The 17,811-nt window shown below is 41.5% G+C and overlaps 1 protein-coding gene across 1 annotated transcript in view; it reads right to left on the minus strand.

Moving 5' to 3' along the window:
• The window catches only part of SNX30 (sorting nexin family member 30), a 45,273-nt gene that overhangs the window by 14,479 nt on the left and 12,983 nt on the right, over positions 1-17,811 (minus strand). The window contains exons 2-3 of the mRNA XM_062512980.1: positions 9,530-9,718; positions 3,196-3,306 (exon numbers count right to left, since the gene is read on the minus strand). Of these exons, the coding sequence (XP_062368964.1) occupies positions 3,196-3,306; positions 9,530-9,718 (300 nt within the window). The remainder of the gene's footprint in view (positions 1-3,195; positions 3,307-9,529; positions 9,719-17,811) is intronic.

Below are 17,811 nucleotides of genomic sequence, written 5' to 3' on the forward strand. Positions count from 1 at the left end.
GCTCAGAGCCTTAGTGAGAACACTAAGCAAAAACAAACCAGGGGCTTGACACAGCAAATGGCTGGATCTTTCCTAAGTATGAGCACACCTGGTCATCTATCACAGCTGACTTGCCTGAGTATGTTTCTGTAAGTGACAACAGCCTGATGATACATCTACTTTTGCATCTTACTGTTTTGAGTCCATCAATTAACCTCTGCAGTTTGGTTTGACGTGCAAGCCCAGACTGCCTCCAGTCTCACCGTTACACTTGGATTACAGATTTTGAAGTACCAGTTTGGATGGAAGGTAACTTCTTAAGCTGAAGCATGGTTAGTTTCAGCTCTACCACTAGAGCTGCTTTGTGTTCTGCCCAAACAGCATAGACTTCAAAATTAGTATCAGTTTAAAATTGTGCTTCACATTTCATTCTTGTGAATCAGTCCATCCAGGCAATCTGCTTACAGTTAGGCAAGCAATTGCAGCCATTTTCACCCAATTCAGGAATGAAGATTCCCTTCAGCAAAGAATCTGTCATCTTAAACCTGTGTCAAAAATAATTAAAGAAAAAAATCTATACATTTTGCTTTCCCACCATAACTGAGCTGATGTGGGTTGTATATGAAGGCTGTATCTCCTAGAAAAGCACAGCCAGCATGACTTAGCTGCAACACAACTACATTTTGACCACTGTATTTGGTTCTTACCATTTAAGACTTACCTTATTATGCTTAGCATTCAAATCAGTCAGTCATTCTAGTTAAACCAGCATAAGGTACACTATTAGACCTCTTCAGAAGTATAATGCATTGTGCATTAATCTTCAGGGAGGAAGAAACTCTCTTCCTTTGCTTTGTAAACTTAAGCTGGGACTCTAAGAAGTCACTGCCTCAGCACCATATACAGGAGGAAAAGAAAAAAGTTTAAAGAGTAAAAAAAAAAGAGGGAAAGAAAGACTAGTCTAAAGAACCCTACTTCAACCAAACACATGCAAGCTGGCACTGAGTAATCACTAAAGTTTGATCATTTGAAGAATGCACCTCTATTATGAAGACTTCTGCATTTAACCTTCCATTTAACCTACTTCCATTTAACCTACAGTTTCCAACTACAGCAGTAGGTACATTCCTTTCCATTTTAGGCCTCCGGAGGTCCATCTCAAGTAGTCAATACACACAGCTAGCAACTGATTCTCTTGCTTCAATTGTGTATTAATTATCTATCTTACAGTCTTCCATCTTAACAATTTATTTTTTTCCTACTGAGACATGTGAGCAGAGTTCACTGCCATCAGAAATGGCTTCAAGTTTGCAAACATGGCTATCCAAGGACAAGAATCTTGGCTGTGTTCAGTTTACCTTTCTATTCTAGAGATAGATCTGAGATCAGTTTTACTGTTTTTTGAAAGAAAATATTATAATATCTCAGATCTTTTAAAAAGAAGCAACCATCAGTAACTGAAGAGATGGAGAGGAACCCATACTGAGCTTAGTTTTGGCTCCTAAGTATAGGCTGTCACGACACACTGCACTGAGAAGACGCATCATTTGTTACACGAAGATTTTAGGCAGATTCACTGTATTGAGATTAGGAAGACAACTCCCTTTGGTTAATTCGTTAAAACAAAGGGCTTCAGGAATTGCAATATCTGTAATTACAAATACAGCTAGTCTTAGATTGTCTTGAAACATCTTTTCAGAATACACTTGAGTCAGTGCATCTGAAACTGCCTCATCTATTTCTAGATGATAAATACATAAAACATACAGCAGTCTCCCCACCATACCCTGCAAGAAGGAGATTAATAGGAGCGTTTGTAATTGCTAACTTGTGCATAAACAGATAAAATAAGGCAGCACATCCTTTTATCTACAGATTTTCTAGTAGAAAGGCACCTAAGATAGTGCCTTGTTTGCAGCGGGTTCCACATCCAGTGTTACAGCTACTCATGCTAAGCTTGCTGTTCTGTGTGCAACAAATTCCTGATCAGAGCAAAGCGGCTTGATTCCCTGGCTGTGACTCGACTATTATTTACAGCCTTGCAGGCTTCAGGCAGAACTAGCTGCCTGTTAGTGTACCCAAGAATCTGCAGAAACTTAACTGCGATTGCTCCAGTGATTGCTCCAGCCTTCAGAGAATGGGGTGAGAGAAAACAGTATGGGCACTTATCACACATCTCCACCTTTTGCTTTAAAGCTCACTGTTGTTCTTTTCCCTACTGTTCACTAAACATACCTGCTGCCAGTTAGTGGTATCACATGATTTTGTGAAGTACTTCTTGTCTCTGGGACATTCAGCTATTATTCCACTTGAGAAAAGTCCCAGCATAATTAAGGACTTAAACACAGCACTCAACCATAGAGTAACCTAACAATACCTCTCACAAAGCTATGCTCCTTGCTGAGGGAGGAAGGGAGGGCAGAGAAACCTCCACCCCATCACCCACCCCAGAGGGGCACACTGAAGTATGCTTAGTAGTGTTGCGATTTCCTGCCAATTAAATTCCTACAGGGCTTTTTAAATGTCTTTGTTCAAAAAGGTTGAAGGTGGTGATCTCACAGGTTCCTTATCCATTCACACAAAAAAAAATATAAGGCAGTACTAACCTCCTCACATCAAATAAGGCAGTCAGACCACCAGTTTCAGCAGCAGTGGGTGCAGTAGTTTAGCTAATCTTATTAGGTAAACTTCTACCAACTGAAGGCATGCAATAGTTACCAAGCCAGAGGCTAAGACTTCCAACTCTGTGCTATTACATGTCAGTGCTATTAAGTGTTAGCACATAGTTTTAAATTACTCTGTTAAACCAGCTCAAAAGGCCATCTTGAGAACCGAGACTAGAACCTGAAGTACCTGTGGATTTTCATAATCCCCAGACACCCTGAAATACAGATGTAATAACTGAGCAAACAGATTAAATGTGTCCTATTTATGTCACAGCTACTGTAGTCAGTACACCTATCACCCTGCAGGAGGATGACAAAGCTCACCCCTCAGGTGTGCCTCTCAAGAAAAGTCTAAGCTTCCTAACTAGTCAGGAATGGGAAGCTCTTTCCACTCCACTGTAACACACCATAAGTACCATATTTAACTCTAAATAGTCAAAGAGAATGAAGTACCATTCTTTAAATCTAGATACGTATCATCCAAATATTATCCTTGGAAGACAGAAGATGCAGAACTGTCCTTAACAGCAGATTGTTGCTTACTACCTACGGGAATAAGATGCGTTGGCTGAGACTCTTCCAGCTTGTTTCTCAACCAGTCGAAGTCTTGGTACCGCCGTCGGACAGAATACTCTGGCAAATCAAACTCTGCTCGTGTGGTCTGGAAAAGAACAGGACACACTTAGTGTGCAGCAATGCCTCTTACTTCAGAGCTTAGAAGCAAATGCAGTACAGCCATCCCTGGCCAGGGTGAAGCCAGACAAGCCTTGCAGGGGAGTCTTAATTCCCAAAATTGTGCAGCCAGCATGAGAGAAAGATCCTCTGGCCTTTTAAGAAGTGGAAAAGCAGCAGTATGAAAAATGATTGCTTGGAGCTGATGTGTTAAGAGCTATATCTAGTTCATTATACGTTCTGCTCTGGTCATGGTAGAAGTCTGTAGAGCAAAAGCACTGCACATCACATTATTCTCTTGTCAGCTGCAAGATTGCAAAGACTGTACGAGATACTCATTATGAGGACATGACTATTTTAACATCAAGAATTAAAACTAAAGGTGTTTACCGACTTTTTGATTCTACTACATGCACCATCCACAGGTGGAAAAGTGTTTCGCCACTGTCCTGTATTCTGCAATTGATAGGCTTATCACACTCCAAGGTCAAAAGATGAGAACATAAACCACTGGGAGGTTTGATGGACTACTTTTGTTGACTTCCAAGATGAAGAAACAAGTCTGTTTATGTGTACACCTGATATATTAGTACATTAAATTAAATATTTTAAATTTTCCTTCTTTGGGCAAGGTCATTACAAGTTTGAGAGAAAAAAAGTAAGTGTGCAGATTAACTGCTGGCAAGTGTTTTATCCAGTCTTTGAACAGTCCATTACCTGGAAGGCTGATGGTATGGGGCTGCTTGCACAGCACATACTGCAACTGCCTAAAAGCACTCCTGAAACTGTGTACCAATTAGGAGTCTCCACTGAAGAGCCTGGTATTGCAGCAGCCCTGATCAGAAGGCCCTTGTTGTAGTTATGTCCCACTGAGAAGCACAGACAGCTATAACTTACTTGCAGCATTACATCCATCTTGCAATGAATGGCTTGCAGTGCCAGCACACTACATGCCTGCAGCCAGGCATCAAACCCAGCACATTCTGGGGAATACACCAGCAATCCCAGCTTTGAACTGGCATCGAGTCCAGCACCTCATTGCTTTGCTAGTCCCAGCCAGTAGCAGCCTTTGAATGCAATCCACTTCTTCACTTCTCTCTGGATGCCTCTAACTCTTCAGTTGCTGCATTTTATGCCCACCAGTCACCACTAGGGATCCTGTAAAAGTTCTACATATGAAATCCCTGTCTAGGGTGAAGCTGCAAGCCTTAACACAGTATCAACAGGACAGTAGGTCTAGAATACTGTAAGCAGCAAGCTGATGTGTTATTACCTATGACATGGTTTGCCTTCTAGTAAAGGAAGGTATAGACAAAGAAAAAAAAAGAAACCAGGATCAGCTCCTGCATTCTTCGACCTGCTAGGCATAGTAAGCAATACAGAGGTTAGTCCACAGACTAACAACAAATCCTCATGAATTGGAGCAGTTGTGTTTGTAGATGAGGGACTACCAAGACCTTGATATCCACTGCAGATCTGTGCTTTACTCAGCTACACACATCTCAGAGTAACACCAGCTTATTTAACATCTGAGAGTGCCACACTATAAATGTGACTTCTGAGACTTTATTTTGAATCATTTTCACTTGTTTCCAGTAACAGAATGAATGGCATTGTTCTAGAAATAAAAGATTTTTAAAAGGGTGGGGCAAGGCAGGAATAACTCAGTAGAAGACAGAGCTTCTGTGAACTGTCTGTCACTGCCCAAAGGCATTTTAAGAGATCAGACAGTGAGTGAATGACAGTAATCAGAAGAGCTACATATTACAGTGTCATATCCTGTAGCATGAGAATGAAGGTCAAGCCTCCCATCTGCTAGCACTGAGAAGCTTATTAACCACTATTTTTCTAACAGTTAAGGAAAAACAGATAGGACTATCTAGGAGTAGAAAAGCACAGTTAAGTCTCAGTACACAAACCATACATTAGCTATCATTCATCTCTAGCAAACTGCTCTTGTCTTTACTTCACAAGCAGAATTGCTAAGTTTTCCATATATCACCTTTTTCCTCTGAGATGAAAATACAGCAGCAACATTTCAGTGTTTACTGTACTGCTTATCAAATCTAGAAAGCAAATAAGCTTTTCAAAGACTATTTGGGCAGAACATAAAGGCCCTTCAAAGTTTTAATGAAACCTCACTAACGCTGAAAGGATTTGGATCTCAGATGAAACTTCATTAGTTTAGCACAAGTTATTTTTTCCAGACTGCAAGTAAGAGGAAGGGAGGCTCTTGCCACTGTCCAAGCACAGTGTTGAGGAACACATTCACTGAGGTAGCTCGGGGTGCAGCTGCAGTGGGAGCTGCAGGTGGAGCTCTGGCTGCTGGAGCCCAGGCATAGAGCCCATGAAGAACCAACCCTTGGCACGACAAGGGCCCGGGGACCTGTGGCCCAGCCAGGTGACTGGACACTGAGACACAGCAGGAGTCCATGATCCCAGATCTTCCCAGGCTTAGAATGGTGAGGGGATAAAAGCCCAGGAGCTCCTTTGTTCTGGGTCCCTCCTCAGAGACACCAGCTCGAGCTGTTAGTTTGTAATTGCACTGTGATTAAATTATTTTAATGGTTGGGACACCCGAGACTGCTATGGGAAACCTGAGGATGGAAACCTGGTGTGATTGTGCGAGTGAGGGGACGTAGCTGGGAAGGGGCCTCAGTCTGAGCTCAGTTGGTGCAGAAGCGACTGCCAGAGTGGCTCCTGGATGGTTGAACAGGGAAATTTCCATAATAGACAACAAGTGAAGCATCTATGTTTTTGACACAGTTAAATTCCTCCTGTTTCCTCAGTAAGATTCATAACTCTCATCTTGCAAGGACATGTGTCTCTTCCAAAGGAACGTGAGAAACTTACATAGTAGATCTCAACCTCTCAAAAAGTAACAGGCAAGACATTTCCAGGAACTTACTGAAAATTCCATCACAGTTCCACTAAGTCAGCACTGCAGCACTCTGTGCTCAGTTTTACTTGCTGGAAAGCAGGCAGAGTTACAGACACTTTTACCTCAGTTGCTGGAATAGTTTTGACTAGAGGCAGTAGTAAGGCAATCACCAAGTCTTGGTCTTGCATAAGATTCTTGTCTTCCTTGGAAGGAACTAGCAGCCAAACCTGAGCTAGCCTGTGATGACTATATGAACGTATTCTTGTACCTACGTCTACTCTCTAGCTCACTAGACTTGATTGCAGATTCCCCTCCATGTCACTATTTAAGTTTGAGGCAAATTTTTCAACTATGAAAAAAGAAGAATGACAGAGAAGGGGAAGGGAAGAAGGCTGCTGTTCTTAGCACTCCAGTTTTTTTTGCCTCAAACAGTTTAGCTTATTTGAAAAATCCTTTGTATCACTTTTACCTCCTCCTCTCTAGGGAATCAAGCTGTTTCATGTGTTCAAGTAATCCACCCATATGAACGGACTGGAAGCATGAGGAGAAGGACAGGAAAGTGAAAACAAGACCTCCATTTCACTACTGACTGGTTTGAAAGACTCTCCCTTCAAGTCTGCAGAGCAACTCCATGACTCTGAGGAATGGCACTCAACTGTTCAGACCTCCATGGGAAAAGGCACAGAAGAAGGCCTTGCCATCCTAGGAAGTATAATGACAGTGAAGTTAGAAGTACACTTACTCATGTTTTCTCAGGAGAGATGACTACATAACATAAGGCCAAGCTTTACTACCCCCTTTCATTCTAGGAAAGAATTCTGCTCGGTAAAATCTTCCTAAAATGCACATCCATCTACCTGAAGGACACAAAAGACACTTCCATCACCATAGTCAAGACCCATTAAGTTCCAGCACAAGTTTCACCCCCTCTAAGGTTTCACTAAGCCCCCCCTGTGTAAGGAAACTGCTTACTAGCTTGCATTAGCAAGATGAACATAGGGAATGAGAGAATCAAGAGTCAGTCCTAAATCACTGTCTTGTTAGCTGGACGATTATCATTATATTCTTTAAACATGTTCGTCCAAAAGACAGCCTGTGGAATCCTACCTGGCTCTTACTAGGAGCTGTGAAAACAGATGCACAAGCAGGATCAAGTAAAAGCTTAAGTTTTCCTTTGCAAGCCAGTGTTTTAACCCTTCCTCAGACACCACCACCTGCTGACAAAGGTATGAGAAGATGAAAAGATTTTTTTTTTCCCCTGTTAGAATGAAGGACTTGTAAAAAGAAAGAGGAAAAAAAAAGCCCACACAACACAAATGAGACTGTGGTTGGTCTACACTCTTCCCTACAGAGGTATCCTGCCACAGCCACAACCACACATTACATCTTGCCCTAGTGATGCTGCTTTTCCATCTTCAGAATAACTCATTCTATGACCTATGTTTATCCAAACCTTTGAGTTTCCAGAAGTATTCTCCAGTAGAGCAGAAAAAAATTCCAGCCATCCCTGCCTCCTCATTCAGAGGCATTAGAGAGACCCTTCAGAGGTCTCAAACTTCTTTCCTGCAAGGCTGCAAGGGAGGTATTGAGAAGGCCTCTCATCTCACTCCATGGATTATTTCTGCGCAGCTTTTCTGCCATGCTAAATTACTGCTTGTAGCTATAATGGAAAATTGGTAATTAGTTTGGCATCGAAGATGCTTTGTTTGTAGGGCAAGACATTAATACTGTTAGTCTTGAACAATGGTAGATAGTCCTAGAGGTTCTGACCCTAGAGATTAACCAAAAGCTTCCAAGAATGATAAAACTAAAGATGTCAGGCTTTCATAGTGATTCAGAAGAACTTACACAGTTTCAAAATACCATTGCAATGGTATGATATAGCAGATTTATGTGCTACAGTGAGACCCAAAATCAAACAAATATTAACAGACAGGTAGCTAAACATCAAAATCAAAAGTACAGTATTATTTAAAATATAAAAAGAGACACTGTTGGGTAATACTTCTGATCAAAACATGGTAAAGACCTTGGCCATGTTTCAAAGCTCTGCTTTAAAAACAAAAGGTACCCCTGAACATCAGGATTTCCAAGCATAGGAACATTATTAGAGTGCCACTATATAGAAATATTTTATATTGACAGAATAATTGAGATTAAACTTGAGAAACAACATTAGCCAATTTTAGCCATTTCTCTGCGGCATTTTATTTTGTGGTTCCTGATAAAGCAATAACTGAAGGCTAAGCTGCTCCAAGTAAAAAAAGATACAGTGTTTCCTGCAAGATTAAGACTCTTAGTGCAAAAATGAAGGACTGAAATGTGTTAAATGTGCAGCAAGAGATAGTTACTATTTTACAAAAACTCTGTTTTCTCCTGTGCAGTCTGAAAGTGAAACTTCGAAGTGTACATTTGGAAAAAAATTATCTGTGGCCTGTAAAGGTTCCTCATCTCCAAAGGAAATATCTGCTCCAGTACATACTGCCATCTAAGTTGGTTGGAGGAATGTTAATCTTTCTGGACAAGCGTATCAAGTATATTAGTAGTAAAGTTAGTGAACACGTTTTGCCTTAGGTAACTACAAGTGCCCAAAGCAGATGTCAAAATCATCTAGAAGCTCATTATAATGAGAATGACTTAATTAAGAGGAATCAACATTTCAGTTGTGAATGTGGTGGACTTTTTGGATCACTTTTCATATTAACATATGTAGATTACATTCATGATTGAACTACAGAAGGTGCTGAAAAAAATCTCCAGCCTCTTTAGGTTGGCAGCAGCATTCTTAGGCCACTTCATTTTATTATCAGCTGCAGAGCTATCAGTAACTGCATGAAAGCTGGTTTACAGCTGAAGATCAACAGTATTTTAGTGGAAAACAGAGGAAATGTAGTAAACATTTCCAGCAACAAGCTTAAAGCATTTCAGAAAAGAAAAGACACAAAATGTGAGATGATTAGCAGTGAAACAGTACCAAGGCACATTGCCCTTAAGGGAACTCAAACCAAGTGAGCGTCAGATTACTTAAACGAACAAACTGTGAAGTTAATGAAAGAAACTGGCCTTGCAAGTTTACAAACAGTTCTATTTAGGAATCAGAGACAAAGAAAATCCAAGTTGACACGTTAAAAGCTTTTTCTACAATTTCAGACACTGAAGTAACAGTTCTGCTAAGAGAAGTCACATCTTCAACACATTCACAAGGTACCAAAGATGCTAAGTTGCTGTCCTTAAGACAGTAAAACACTGTACAAGATGTGAATATCCAGAACATGCCCCAAAGTTATTCCACTAACAATGAAGTACTAGGAAAGAGAATATTGCTTTGTACCTTTGTTGTAACCCTGTATGTGATATATGTCTCCATTGTGCACACATGTTTTTTGGGATCATCAACAGTAACAAAGAGGTCTCTAGTTTCCACATCCAAGTCATCATCCAGCTGCAGTCTGTTAAGGAGAGATGAGGAGGAGGCTGGACTAGAAGTGTCCACAGGTGTGCCATTGGGCAGACTGAGATCCTGTATTGGAGAGGAAAAAATAAAAAAGAAAAATTAAGTTTTTAATAAGCTTAAAAGATTCAAGGTAAAGCACAGTATTTTCAAAGACACCACAGACTAATATATTACAAGGTTTGCTTGTTTCAACCCCTCCAAGGGACACCCTTTTCCAGGACACCTGGGCAACATCTTAAAGTCTTCAAGCACTAAGCTGAGGACAAAACATCACTACACCTCCCCCAAGCACAGCACAACCTGGTTTCTATTCATAGGGAAGTAAAGCACTGCTGAATCAACAGTTCCTGGTGAGACTGAGCCAACCTAGACTGAAAACAAAACATCTAGGCAAATCAAGAGACCTAGTTATTAGACAGGTTTCAGGCACAGTGGCAACAATTCAGTTGCTTTGAATGCAGTCAGCTTTCACCTCTGGAGACTCTTACAGTGGAGGAAGGACCACAACTTTCATCAGAGGCCTCCCATCCAGTCCATTAACTTCCACATATCTTGACAGCAGTCAGAGTCTGAACTGCCATCACTGCACTACAGAACAGTCACAGATCATACTGCGCAAGTGTCTAGGCATACCTCCCTGCTGGAGTCCTAAAGCAAATGAAAATACTACTTTTTCCTTTGAGAGGTCCTCATTCCCTTTCTCCCAAACCTCTGAGTGTCATACAGTGCCTAGAGTAGACAGAGGCTAAAATATCCAGCAAGTGGCTATTTTAGGAAGAAAAACACAAAAGTTTAGGAAGTCAGCAATTTCTTGAGACTCATTTGGCAGCAGGGGAAAAAAAAAGAACAACAAAACAACTTTATAACTTTGTACATCCACACACCTTCAAATCTCACACTTCAATACAAACCAACTACTCTGCAACAGCAGTTTTTGCACTTGCATAAATATCACAGCAACTTAACATGTTCTTTGCCCTGGTTTTGTAGCAGAGGGAGCTGACAGCGTGTGATATATTGTACACAGGAAGTCCTAAGAATCCATGGCTCTTCTTTTCAGAGAAGACAGGAGGATATTTTGTTTTCAACTTTTAAATAATAACACAGGGACAGATTTATCCACAGAGTGATTTCCCTTATTGCTAAACAGAGAAATTTCACTACAGCTAAGCACCACATTAACTAGAAGTGCTTTAGTTATACAATTACTTCTTAGACCCAGCTTCACACAGGTGGCTAGACAAAATGTATCCTCTTAGCAAAGCAATTGTGTGGGTGAGACCCCCTCTGTTCACCAGCACTCCTTTAGCCAAAGGTACAGAATCACAGGCAAGAGCTTTGAGGTAAAGCTACTTAAAAATGTGGGCCTTTGATAATGGCTAAAAATACAGCTAAATTCCTACCAGTCATTGTCACAAACCCATCATGGGATTTCATGAAATCCCACTGGGATTTCATAGACTGTTGCAGTACTGCAGCATTGCTCTTCACCTTGAGGTCTGTCTAATGAAGTAGAGAAAATAATTATTTAGCCTAGACATTTTGGGAAAGGGGTGCTCTACACTACTGTCTACTAAGAGAGAGGTCAGATTCTGTCAGCTAATGTACAGAAGAGGCTGCCAACAAATAGATGGTTTCAGATTTAACTGGCAGGTGAGCAAGACAGGAAGGCAGGCACTCAAATGCTTTCAAGAGGGCAAAAGAAAAGGAGGAGCAAAGCACAGCTTGCCAGCTCAGGCATAAGGTAGACACCTAAAACTACATAAGTATCTGGCTTGGACTCAGCCTAGGAGGAAGCAATGTCACAATAACTCAATAGATAAGAAGTCCTGTTGAAATTACACAAACAGAATAAGCAGTAGACAGGATAAGGTTAACAACAGGAGATGGCTTCAGAAAATCTGCAGTTCAGCTAGACAAGAGAATTTGGCTGAGCAGACTAAAAAGCAAAGCAAACCCTGGGATACCACAGTAGTTGGAGACAAATCTGTTTCTGTTTCCAAAGGAAAAGACAGCTCACCATTGCCCATGTGCAATAAGCATTAACGTACAAGTTGTGCCAGAACTGCAGCCAGTCATAGTCTAAGTTTCCAGTATGACAATTAACTTGCAGAAACAGTTTAAGCCTGATTCCAGAAGAGATCTCAAAAGCTTGTAAGAAAACTCTGCCAAAAGACGGCTTAAAGAATAGAATGGAATCTGCTTAAAATATGAGAATCTAGAGAAAGAACCAACAATGGAGCCAGTTGCATGAAGTTAGCACTTTCCTTATCAATTCTCTTGGGAAGTAACAATATCATACTAGTATGTCTTGCACATTTTAAGCAGGACAAAAATATGTGAAGGCTTGAATTGCACTTGAGTGTGTTCTTGCAGATGTGGATCCTGTGGAATGTCTCAGGTGCTAAAGGCTGTGACAGTGCTATCTTGGATGAAACATTCCATAACTACATCAAGTAAAGTTTCTGTATCAGGTTCATATCAGGAAACCTGCTAGCTGTGATGGCAGGAAAAGGAGAGATGATATGTTACTGTGCTATACTATCTCATCTGCAGGATCCCCCCCTGGCAGAGACAGCTGGCATCATATCCTGCTACTTTGCTACTTTCCAGTAGATGAAAGCCAAGCTAGAAGCTATTTCTCCTCCTGATTGGGTGGGAGCTCCTACCTAAGTACATTAGAAACAATACATATGGCTGCTAAACCCTCATTTGACAGTAGGCAGGATCAGTTTTGCTGAAGTCTTATGCTACTGATAGAAAGAGGCAGGCTTTGAAATATGACAGCAAGATACCTCAGATTGTAATACTACCAGCAGAGCATCTCTTTGTCATGTTAACTGCCCTACCTTTCTTCCATGGGACTTGGGGGAGTTTGTTTTTTTTTTCCCTGTTCAGGAAACAAGACTGCATCATTTGTGTTAGTCTGGTTGTACCACAGAAAAAGGAGTATGTCCTGCAGAGTCTAGTAGGAAAGGGGATGTATGGCCTCCTGTGTTTCTACTTGCTGGTGGAACTATCACACCCACAAGCATCTGAAATACTGGCTAGTATTATCCATTTTATATAAACAAGCTGGCATACTGTGTCTGACTCTGGTGCCAGTAGCTCACGCATCAGTTTCATATTTAGTGCACCCAGTAGTTGCCTATCCATGTTTTAAGTGCCTCTCTGCATTGTTAGAGACCAGCACAGTCCAAGTCACAGAAGGTACCTACTACTGCTTACAAAGTAAAAAAAGCCTTTTGTCAAAGCACAGTAGTCAGTCTGCCATAAAGCTGAGCAGTCTCTCTGAGCAGCAGAGAGAAGGCGAGGCTGCTTCTGGATAGCCAGGCAGGGTGGCATGGAGGACATGTTTTGTCAAGATATTCTTCACTTCTTAGCGAGCACCCATTAAGATTTTCCGAAGTTTCAAAGCTTCTTCTAAGGAGTAAAGATGCTTAGTATCTGTCCCCCACTGCCTTAGGATAGTCTCACACCTTTGTCATCTGTTCAAGTACATCAGATGAAGGTGTAGTAAGTCCTGGATCACAACCTATAGTAGATACAGTGTGACATTCAGATTTCCAGGTTCATGAGCTACTGGTTCTTGAACACAGCTGTAAAACAACCACAGGGCAGGCTCTTCATGCATTCCTATGAAGCTCCTAGAATTCCTCAAGACACCTGAATTTGTGGGTACAGAAGTCAGACAATTTTAGCAGCACGTTTGGTATCCTACAGTGCCATGCAAGTAGGAACTAACTGCCTGTGTTGGAAATACACCCTGACAACTACACAGGCTGCTATCTGGTAAAGCTGCTTCACATTAGTTCACTAACTCATGCTCTCCAAAAACCTTGACTAGTCAACCTGCCCAGAAACAGATATTAAATCTATCAAGAAGTTCACTTCATCCAGACATGAAATTCAACTGAATTTTTTAAACTAGAAATCCTGATGTTAAATTCCAAACAAGTTGGGAAGTTTCCAACTGTTGTCATATTCTCCCAGGAGATTTTCCACAACTCTACTTACAGAGCAGTTTGGATCCACATAAAGTAGAAACTTCAGGAGCCTGGTATTCAGTCTTCTGGATGGCAGCCTCCCACCATAGAGTAGCATGCCAGAGAAAGCATCCAGGACTCAACCCTTGAGAGTCTAAATTTCCACAGGTATTGCTTTCTTGTGAAGACCATGGAGTTTTCTGCTGAGTTACAGGCAACTAGTTAATATTACAGTTTCCTGGAACTGAATGCTAGTTTTCACCTATCCTGCCTGAGCAAGTGTATAGCTTAACCAGATAGCTTTGCTCTCAAAGCAGCAGTCTATGAGGAAGAAGAAGGCATGGTTCAGCCACACATGGTTCCAATAATGCACAAACTCACCTCTGGAAATGGTTACACTGAACCCATGGGATGCTGTGTACCCACTGCTCCCATTCAACAAGTACTGTGTGACAATAAAAAACATTTAGAAATGTTGCTGTTTGAGGCAAGAGGTGCACTAAACCCTGCATTCCCTTGCCTAACTTAGGGACCTGAGAACCAGGCCTATATCACTCCTGGAACCCCATCATTTCACTTCTGAAGTTCAGAGTGATGTACGTTTTCTCCTTCTATTTCAAGGTGCTCCATTGCTTTTTGCCACTCATTTCACAGAGACACAATGACAGAGAGAGTCATGTTAAGCAGACAACAATTCCACTCAATTATAGCTGGGTTTTGGAATGTTCTTATCTCCATACCTCCAGTACATGACAGTAAGTCATAGGAGAATGGCAGCCAGTGACTAGAAAACTGAAATGGTTTAGACACAAACATTCCCGAGGGCATTTATAAAAGCTTACATGAACTTGACTTTCACAGATCTGCTCATAACACTCCTTGTCTCATCCCAGAAAGTTTGGAATGCAGGTGTTCTTTGTAAAGGCCAGTGCCATGAAGAAAGAAAAAACACTTCTGCATCCTCCGGTATACCTAATTAGCTCATCTGTGCACAGTATTCTAAGACCCCACTAAGAATACATTTCATGAAATTTCAGTCTACACAAGATTATTATCTAACACCAGACAGATATAGAACAAGGGGAGAAAATACATTTATTTCCCCTTTATGTATGTTCAGTTTCATTCTCTATCAGGCAGCAGCATCAGATTTTGTCCATTAGAGGTCTGTTTCTTCACATGTCTGAGGTAGTACATGTCCCATTCTCTTGCCCCTGCTTTTGAGCAGTTAATTTAAGTTACTGTTGAGGGTTAGTTCTCTCCCTTTTTCCCTCTGTGGAATTTTCCCCATTGTCATGCTAAGATACCTGTTGACTGGGCCCTGGTGACAAGGGGCAGGGGACTGGGAGGGAAGAAGCAAGCCCCGCGAGATTCAAACAGCCAGAAGAGGAAGCGGAAGGTTGGGCCTCGGCCCATTTCCCCCCGGAGTTCAGATGAGAAGGACGATCGCTGCCTGTGTCCCATCTCCGCCATCCCAGCGTCGGGAAACCACTATCGGACCCTACCCTGCTGTCTTCTCACTGTGAACTACCACCATCCAGCACTCTGCTGATCACCAGGACCCACACTGTGAGCGGAGAGCTCTCTCTCCATCTCTCTCTCTCCCTGGGACAGCTCTGCCATCACCCCCAGCCCTCCTGCGGCTCTGCGGGACCTGCCCGCCCCCAGCACCGGGAACTGCAGCTCAGGGAAAAGGTGCCTGCAGCCAAAAAACACTGGGACTGAGTTACTGTTCTCTTTGTGGATAATTTCATAGCTGTTGTTGTTCTTGTTTGTCCTGTTAGATACGCTAGTAAAGAACTGTTATTCCTACCCCCATATCTTTGCCTGAGAGCTCTCTTAATTCCAAAATTATAATACTCGGAAGAATCACGGTTTTTTTCAGTCCAAAGGGAAGCTTCTGCTTTCCTTAGCAAACACCTGTCTTTCAAACCAGGACAGTTACCAAGGTGGGCATATAGAGTGCAGAGAAGGGAGAATGCTGTGGACACAGAAGGGATGGAAAGAACAAGGCAGTCATGCTTAATTGTGTTTAAAAAAAAAATTAAAAATCCCCACAGTTAAATGCCAAAACCCCTATTCATTTCCAGGAAGAAGAACCATGTTCCTACAGTATTCCACAAATAAGAGAGTGCTAAGCTGTTGTTAGTCTAGAACTAGTTGTTGTTAAGTCTAAGAACTGAAGAACAGGGATAATCAATTTTTGGTCTAGACTTATCCTCCTGGAAAAGAGTAAGTGGTTACATGTGCCAATTCCTGATATCCTTCTCCCGTAATGGGAAGGGATGGTAGAGTTTATGTGGATGCACTCACAAGGAACAAGATGATACTTTCCAAAGAGGTCAGTGTTTCCCATTATAATAATCATCTAAAATCAGACTGTAAGGTTGAGGCCATTTTAAGAGCAATACAGAGTAAGTACAAATCAGAAAGAATCTCTCTTGCTCTTACCTTAAAATGTGTCAGTAGCTGAGGAACAAATACTGGGTTGCTGAGGACGCAAGCCAAATTTTAACTTCTTAGCCATGAAGGGTATTATGAATCAAGTTTGTGGGTTCTGCAGGGTAAGGCAAAAAGCCCCCAGTTTAACAGAGCCATGCCTCATCTCTAAAGTTTCAGCAATACAACTGGTATTTTGCCCATCTAACCAAAAATCCACTAGAGTAAGACTGGATAAATTTGCTCCCAGAATATTTTAAATAGGCATCCAAGTAGACCATCCTGCCAAGCCATGAGTCTGGTAACTTTGCTCTGGTGTTCATCCTTTGAACTATTATTTCTGCTCTATAGGTCAGAGTTGCCTAGAGTCATGATCCTCAGTATCCCTGAAAAAAATAAGAATTTAAGATGCAACAGCTAATCATGATGGCCTGCAGTTTGGCACCACTCAAGGCCTGGGAGCACTTTTGCTTATACAGGTATCATACTTGGAATAGTGCTTCTTTGCATTTCAGCTGGACAGAGAAACACTGAAACAAACTTCATAGAGGCACCACATGGTTGAAAAAACATTTTCCAAGCCTTCTCATGTAGGTCACGGGATTCTCACCTCATTTCTGAGGTTAGCAGCCAAATTTCATAGAATGGATTATTTTTACTTTGTGGTTTGTTTTCCTGTAAGTCATCATAGTTAAGCTAAGCAGAACAAGAATGCAAGCACAGAAACATTCTGGCAAACAGCATTTTCAGCAAGATCTATAAGCTATCTCCTACCTCTTTGCTAAAGTCTTTAGAGACTCAGCTACAATATAGCTTAGTTTCAGCATTCCGTATACCAGGGCAAAGGCAATTGTCAGAAGAAAGTGTCAAGTACCACTATCTGTTCACACAATCTGGTTATAAGTCTATCTTCTCACAGTCCATAAGAAGCTGGCTTCTTTCCCTAGTCTTGAATGGGAACTGTGCAAATACGACTCTAAACCTAAATGTGGTTCAGGTTAGACTCTGAAAATCAGGAATGATGGACGTTTTACAGCAGTTAAGACAAGATTTTCAATACTAGTAATAAGCCACGTTAATGCGCTGCTTTGTGCATGAAAGGCCAAATGTCTTCGGAGGATAGGCATCTGGAAGATGAAACGGGTTATTATTTGCAGCAGACATTAATTAGACAAAATGTAAAGGTATAATACGTGCTTGGAACTTATTAACTGCCTTGAAGCTGACATGTATACCCTAAATCCTTTGGACAGGAAAGAAAGTGCAAGGAGTAACTGCAGGATTGCCACAGCTTCCTTAGTGTTGTAAATGTCAAGAGGTATTTTAACACATCCACAGGATGAGCTGTTCTCTTGAAATAAGTCCCAGATACAAGGTTAGCTCTCACAACTGTTTTTAGAGCTCTTGAGTCCTTGCAGAAGGCTGCATCTGTCCTCCTAAGCAAACTGCCAGGCTGGCAATTGTCCAGCATGATTAGTTCAGTTGTGTTTAAGCTGCAGAAAGTAGCATGAAAGTTCTTATGACCTGACAGAAAGCAAGAGAGTTTAAGATTTGGGCAGACTTGGATGCTCCTTTAGAAGAACTAGAGGTTCTTCCACCTTTCTACAGTTCTCAGTAGTAGGCAACAGGCACCAATTCTAGTCTATCTTCAGAGCTCAAGGGGTTCCACAAATGGCTAAAGCTACATGTCCTCAGAAAAATTTAGAAAATAATGGAAATTATGACGTCCTGCTC

Source organism: Cinclus cinclus, chromosome Z (genome assembly GCF_963662255.1).
Source record: "Cinclus cinclus chromosome Z, bCinCin1.1, whole genome shotgun sequence".
Lineage (NCBI taxonomy): Eukaryota > Metazoa > Chordata > Aves > Passeriformes > Cinclidae > Cinclus > Cinclus cinclus.